Genomic DNA, 7,122 nt, shown 5'->3' on the forward strand with positions numbered 1-7,122 from the left:
ACCATTTGGCAATTACAATAAATGCATTCTATATAAGATGTTGATAAAATATGATTACAAAATATATTGCTTTTTATGAAAACGGGCCCTATAGACACAAATTTCCATTTTCAATTTCATCCATATGGCCAAGTTTACTTTTTTTGTTAGGTTCCTTGTCTGTCGGTGTATTGAGTAAACACCAACGAGTAAATTTATGTTATTTCGCGTCTGGCCCGGATGGTATGCTAAAAAGACATAAGGTCTATACTGGTTCGGGCAGAATGTCCCTACATCTAGTTTGTGGCTGTTGCTCGTGTTATTAGCACTGAAAAGTTCATAGTAGGGGTTACAAATGGGCGAGAGAGGGACAGGTCCAAAGTCTCTGATGGAAAGATCAAATGGGTGCCGAGAGCTAAGTCACTACTCAGCTATGTATTCAAGGTTTGACGCTAGTGGTTCTGCTGTGATGCGGTGAATCGATCCCCTTAGTGGGGTGTCCTGCTTTCTCTTTTATAGGCCAAGAGAGAGCAGGGATTACAGATGGGAGAAAAGAGAAAAACCAGAGGTAAAGGAAGTCCTTCAAGGACGCCGGGTCTTCCTTTTCCTCTCTGCAGGCCCCGCTGACATGGCAGGCGGTGACAGGGATAGCTCCACGCCAGGCGCATGTCCGCTGACCCTGACAGGGCCACACTGGGCATCTGTTCGCTGATGACGCCATGTCCTGGCATTGTCAGCGAGTTGTCACGTCCTATCCCACCCTAGCGGACGACGCGGCGGACTAGGGTGCTGATCAACAGCCACAAAGGGAGCAGGCAACACAGTGACCGCACGTCCGTTACTGTGGATGATGCAAGTTTCCTTGTGGACCGTAGTGGTTGTCGTGAGCTTCCGTAAGGATCCGTGTTCGAGGGCAAATGACGGCGCCCACAACACTGTAAGGCAAATGTCGGTGTCTATAACACTGTTTGGGCTCTAACATGCCTGGAAGGTCGCAAAGCACCCTTCTGGCATGGCCTGATGGTACTTTCCCGCAGGTGTGCAGGGTATGGTCCTCGATATTGTAGTTGAGTTGAGTGCCCTACCTTATTTGCGTTTGTCATTATAAAGGAGTCGCGCGCAGACGTCGAGCGAGGTGGAGCCAGCCCTCGGGGGTCGGGCGAGGCGGACCCAGCCCTCATATGTCGGGCGAGGCAGAGCCAACTCTCAGATGTCGAGCGAGGTGGAGCCAGCCCTTGAGGGTTGGGCGAGGCAGACCCAGCCCTCAGATGTCGGACGAGGCGGAGCCAGCCCTCGGACGTTGGGCGAGGCGGAGCCAGCCCTCGGGGGTCGGGTGAGGCGGAGCTAGCCCTCGGGAGTCAACCGAGGCAGAGCCAACCGTCGGGGGTCGGGCGAGACGGGGCCCGCGGCCGCAGCGCCCACCGAGGCGGAGCCAACCCTCGGGGGGTCAGACGAGACAGTGCCCATGGCCTCGGTGGCCGGACGAGGCTGGACCCGTCAAGCGGTGTAGTCGCGCTCTTGATCGCGCGGACGAATCAACGTTGATGGTCATTAGCTCCTCCTCTTCGGGTACCCTAGTACTGGTCCTCGACATTCCTCTTACCTATTTTGTGGCTCCATCTGTTTGTGCTGGTATGATTGAATTTTGTTTGTGGAACAATTGGTAACATGTCCACAACAAAATCATTTTCCCATCATTTTCATTGATGGAACAATTGATGACATTGCTCGGAGCAAATCAATTTCATTTATGAAATGTTTGATGATATTACTTGGAAAAATCCACTTTTGAATGGGGGTGCTTCATCAGAGGAGCTTGTCGGCATTGGAAATGACACCGGCAACCAAGGAGCAGTGTAGTGACGGTTGCTACTAACTTGTCCTCACTATTTGAGTCTAGTGGAACTCTTCTTCGCACGTTTATGGGCTCTTACTATAAAGGTTCGTGCTGCTTAAACGGTACATAGCATGTCTTGAGTGTGATGTTCGTTAAGAAGAATAGTTTTTAAAAATTCATTTTTAATTTGTCTTCTAAAAGGAATTGTCTGAAAAAATGCATAAAACATACTCCTCCCCATTAAAACAGTGAGGTTTAGTTTCTCCAACTTGAGTGGTGGGATTTCTCTTTCACCATTTGAATTGACGTAATTTACCATTTATGCACATGCCATAATAGTCATAATCTTGTCATATGAACTCGGATAGAAATAAAACTATATAAAAAACATACACTATATTTATCATACACATTAGTGACTCATGTTACTCTGATGGTGTAAGTTTAAGTCATCTGTATTTTGTATATTGTGATTGGTGGATGCTCTGGTTCAACCAAAGCAACATATATATAGTTGATCCAAGGACTTAGGTAATTAACTCTATTAAAATGTCAACCTTTTGTTGTGGTCGTGATGTAAATAGATGACACTAAGGGTTCGTTTGGCATAGCTTTAGCTCCAACATTCATGCTAGATCTATAATTTATAGGCTGAAATAAAGTGGTTTAAATATTTATATATTTAATCTATTAAACAAGACGAGTTACATGAACTTGACATGCTTCCCGTTCAAGATCTATGATTTCCTGGAACTACAAATACCCATATAAAAAAAAAAAAAATTCTACAAATGGAGCTCCACCAAATATGGTTTTAAGTCCATATATTCTGGTGTGCACATAACATCGAATATATGTGGATGAGGGTAGATTTGTCTGCGAGCAACTTTAAAATAGCATACTGAGTATTTGCGGACTCGTGACAATCCTCTTGCATCTTATCAAATATGAACGGCCAAATGAGTAGTAGAACAAGTCATAAAAAAATAGAGCTAACGATCTTAAGATGATGGGGACATTTAAGGTCCTATTTAATCCATTAGCTGTTAATAATTAACTAGTTAAATGCTCATAGCTCATAGCTAACATTAGCTAGCTAACTGTTAGCTACTATTAGCTAATTTGGTTGAACTAGGAAGATATTTGTTAGTTGGGTATTAGATAATAATTAGCTAAATTATTAGCTGGACCTGTTTAAATCTAAAGGAGCTAATTATTACTAACCCCTACAAAAAAAAATTACTCTCTTCGTTCTAAATTATAAGCCGTTTTGATATTTTCATATTAATTTTGCTATACATCTAGATATAACATATGTCTAAATATATAACAAAATCTAAATAAAAAATAAAACGACTTATAATTTAGAACGAAGGGAGTAGCTATTAGCTGCATGGACCCAAATAGAACGTGAGTTTTTTTATTGACCCGTTGAGGTTGAAGGGTGCTTGTTTCCTTTTGTATTTTTTTGAAACGAAATTCTTTGCATTATGGACCACTACGTTTATATTATATATATATTTTATATTTTCATTATCGAGGCAATAATCGAGACAAATATAATGTACAGAACGAATAAAAAGCGAGAAAAGACTAAAATCCACAAATTTGACATGAAAACGCAGCAGTTTGTACATTGGACACGTCGTGGCAAGTTATTCAGACCAATGGCGTGCCTCCACGTTCACAGGGGGCCTGCGTGGACAGGCCACGGGAGCACCACCGTACCACCTTTCGCGCATCAAACACCACCATCGGACAATCAACGGCTTGGATAAGCCAACGTGGCAACAAAAATAAAACAAATAAAAAAAGTTCTCCTCGTAATTAAGATGCTCAGAAGAGAACCCAAAAGAGCAGCTCGCCGGCTCCGCCGAATGGCAACTTCCCCGAACCCCACGACGACTCGCCGAGCCGGCGCCCAGTGACCCTTACAGAAGCTTCCAGAAGGTCACCGCCATGGCCGCGCCCTTCTTTTCCACTCCCTTCCAGCCCTACGTCTACCAGGTCCGCGCTCCTGCCCTCCTCTGGACGATCTGTCCTATTTTCCGAGCTCGCGGGCTGGATCCATCCGATCCGCTGCTCATGGGCTCCGATTGTGTTTGTCTCGTCTGATTCGGTTTGAACTGTGTGGGATGGTTTCAGAACCAGCAAGGATCTGTGACGGCGTTTCAGATATCCGGTGGAGATGTGCAGGTCCTGCAGGTAGTTTCTGGTGCTCAAATCTGTTCTGCACACTTGTAGTTCCTTTCTTCACATAAATTGAACGTAATCACTTGGAATTGTTGCGGGCAAATGATTTTTATTAGGTGATGCTGAAGTCTCAGGAGAAGCTGACTGCAAAACCCGGTAACTGGATTCAGTCCTTATGCTCTGCAGCTTGCCTGCTCAACTAAGTATCTTTGTTTGTGACCTTCAGCTGAACTAAACCTAGTAAATAAGGTGCTAACTAGTCATTATGTGGCAGAAATAGACCAGTTGTATGTTTTTTATATCTTCGTACAAAAGTATGCAGCTCTAGTGTCTACTTTTCCTTTTGGCAGTAAACCCTGCCTGTAACTCACAACGGATTAACCTTCTGGTAGGTAGTTACTGATAATGATAACCTTCTGGTCGGTAGTTACTGAGAACTATCTGTTACATACTTACATATATATTGTGTAACAAAAAATTGTGTCATATAGGCATATAGCCCTAGAAATTGTTAGCATGTGAATAGCGATTATTTCATCAGTCATCATTGTTGTTTTCTTTAGGTACAATGTGCTACATGTCTGGGAACATGCAGATGGACAACAATTACTTGCCTGAAAATGATGGAGGCGTGTGGCAGTGGATTTTTGGGAAAAGTGTAAGCAGCACCGTTTTCTTTAATTCTGGATCTGATGATGGATATGTTGGGATAGCTGCACCATTTCCTGGGAGGATACTGCCGGTTAGTATTTTGCTTCTCTTCTATGTTTTAACTTTTCTCTTAGTATCACCTTTTCTTTCTTGTGCAATGTAGCTATGAGCTGCTACCCCTACCTTGCTCCCCTGCCTAACAATGCGATAATTTTCTAATGTGAAATAAATCACTATTGTCCTCTTATGCTAACAAATTCAAGACTGTATTTGTTAGCTACTTAGCTGTTGATTTTGGTGATTCCTCTACAACTTTGAAATTGTGATCTTTTATATGTCAGGTGAGAATTTGTTAATCCTCTTGTTGAATTTTAACCATCCACTTGAATACATTTTTTCATTAGATTAGACACCAACCTTTGCTAACCTAACTGTATGATCGTATACATATGATTACAAAGTGTTAAGAATACATCACAGTTTGCCATTTAGCTACCTCTTACCAGATTTATGTGAAGCATGCCTGCAGCTATGGAATGTGCTCAGTATTAGAGGCATTGGCATTATAATTGTGCATTGATATAGTACTTGAATTGTATCTTAGTCTGATCGTAGTTTCTTGCGTCTGTTACAGGTAGATCTAGCAAACTTTGGTGGAGAACTTCTTTGCCAGGTTAGTTTCTGTCTCAATTTGTTTGAAAATCAAGAGAACTTTGCTTGAAAATTAAGAGAACTTGATATGCTTAATTACTATCGCAGGCAGATGCTTTTCTATGTTCGGTCAATGATGTGTCAGTCTCTAGTACAGTTGAGCCAAGACCACGGAATATTGAGATTGGTGCAGAGGTTGGTTAACTTTGTTGAATTATATTATTAGTTTGGATATTAGTGCTTTGGATATGATGGGATCTGTACCGTTTTTGTTGTTTTATCAATGGTTTCTTGCTAAGTTGCATTCTGGAATTTGAAGCTCTACAAATTTTTGTTCCCAGGTGATCCTTAAACAAAAGCTTAGGGGCCAGGGGATGGCTTTTCTTGTTGGCGGTGGATCAGGTACAGACTGTTTTGCACTTGTCACATAGTGAGATAGATATCAGTATATGAGAATGCAATGCCATCTACCATGTAGCAATGCGAATTGGATGGATGCAAAGTATTAGGCTTAAAAGATGAGCTTCATTGCTGTAAATGGTTTAGGCGTTTAGGATACACTGAAAGATTATATGATTTGTAGTGCAACATTAGGTTGGCACATTATGCATTAACAGATACGGATGTTGTTAACAAGGTAAACACTTACAGTGATATATAATTTAGTTTACGTGTACATCATTAGGTAACTACAATAATTTAAATATAGCAAACTGGCCACTTGGTACCTCAGTTTGTTTTCCATGAACAAGACATGATCTCATATCATTCTTTTCATTTAGCTGGTTATTCTTGACTGGTAACATGTGATGGGATGTGACTAGGATATTTTGCTATTCAATTTTCAGTCATGCAGAAAATCCTTGCTCCCCGAGAGGTTATTACTGTTGATGCTGCTTGTATTGTGGCTATGACAACCACCATTAACTTCCAGTTGAAGAACCCTAACCAGCTTAGAAGAGCAGTCTTTGGGGTCAGTATCATTCCTTCATGTTTCCTTGTTATTTGTTCATGCTCACAATCCCTAAGAAACATTGTCTCATGCAGGGTGATAACCAGCTAACAGCATCTCTCACGGGACCAGGTGTTGTTTTCATTCAGAGTCTGCCATTCCATCGACTCTCACAGCGCGTCGCCAGGTATGATAAAGCCATGTATCTGTTGCATTGTTCTTACTTGCCGCTGAGCGTGCATGACAGAAAGTTTATTCTTGTATTATCAAGCAGTAGATCAGTGGCGGGCCCAAGTTTGAGGGACAACCCAAAGTTCTTCATCCAGATTGTCATGTTCTTCTTCCTGGCCTATGTCATGATTGTATCATCCATAATTCTGACAGATGTTTAGGCAATTCAGCGAGCTTTTGATGTATTCCTAGACAAGTTATCGAAGAGTTAAAGCTCCCCAATGTTAATGTAGATGTAAGAGAAGGAATTTCACAAACTGTTGTTAGAAACCTTAGCTGAAAGCTCTTCAATTTTTTTTAACGTTTGGAGGGAGACCGGGTTTCTTGGTTAGCGTGTAAAGAGTAAGACAGCAAAATCAAGTTGCACAGCATATGGTGAATATACAGCAACTTATCCTCCTCTATACTGGTGCTCTGCGTTTTTAATAATTGAATCGGTGATTTGGTTGGAGCAGTTATGTGCTCGTCATCAGTCATGTACTCATGTTGAATGTGATGTATCATATCGAGATTTGCCATTCGCCGATGCAGGCCACATGCTTGTCTGTTTGTTTCGCTGAAATTTGGTTTACGCTGATTTATTGAGAAAAACACCGTTCGTTCGCTGAAAAGTACTGCAGCTGGCTCT

The 7,122-nt window shown here is 42.0% G+C and overlaps 1 protein-coding gene across 1 annotated transcript; it reads left to right on the forward strand.

Moving 5' to 3' along the window:
* Positions 1-3,663: 3,663 nt before the first annotated feature.
* LOC136476365 (uncharacterized) lies at positions 3,664-6,893 on the forward strand. The gene is made up of 10 exons (XM_066474182.1): positions 3,664-3,823; positions 3,962-4,021; positions 4,126-4,165; positions 4,573-4,751; positions 5,295-5,333; positions 5,420-5,506; positions 5,653-5,713; positions 6,160-6,284; positions 6,359-6,450; positions 6,538-6,893. The coding sequence occupies exons 1-10, from the start codon at positions 3,776-3,778 to the stop codon at positions 6,653-6,655; spliced, it is 849 nt and encodes a 282-aa protein (XP_066330279.1). The 5' UTR covers positions 3,664-3,775; the 3' UTR covers positions 6,656-6,893.
* The last annotated feature ends 229 nt before the right edge of the window (positions 6,894-7,122 follow it).

The sequence above is a fragment of the Miscanthus floridulus genome, chromosome 1 (genome assembly GCF_019320115.1).
Source record: "Miscanthus floridulus cultivar M001 chromosome 1, ASM1932011v1, whole genome shotgun sequence".
NCBI classification, from domain to species: Eukaryota; Viridiplantae; Streptophyta; class Magnoliopsida; order Poales; family Poaceae; genus Miscanthus; species Miscanthus floridulus.

Excerpts from the sequence above, each read along its gene's own strand:
- LOC136476365 (XM_066474182.1), top strand. The coding sequence starts at position 3,776 with ATGGCCGCGCCCTTCTTTTCCACTCCCTTCCAGCCCTACGTCTACCAG. Across the intron at positions 3,824-3,961 it reads TCCAGCCCTACGTCTACCAG|AACCAGCAAGGATCTGTGAC; the intron begins GTCCGCGCTCCT and ends GGATGGTTTCAG. Across the intron at positions 6,285-6,358 it reads TTAGAAGAGCAGTCTTTGGG|GGTGATAACCAGCTAACAGC; the intron begins GTCAGTATCATT and ends TGTCTCATGCAG.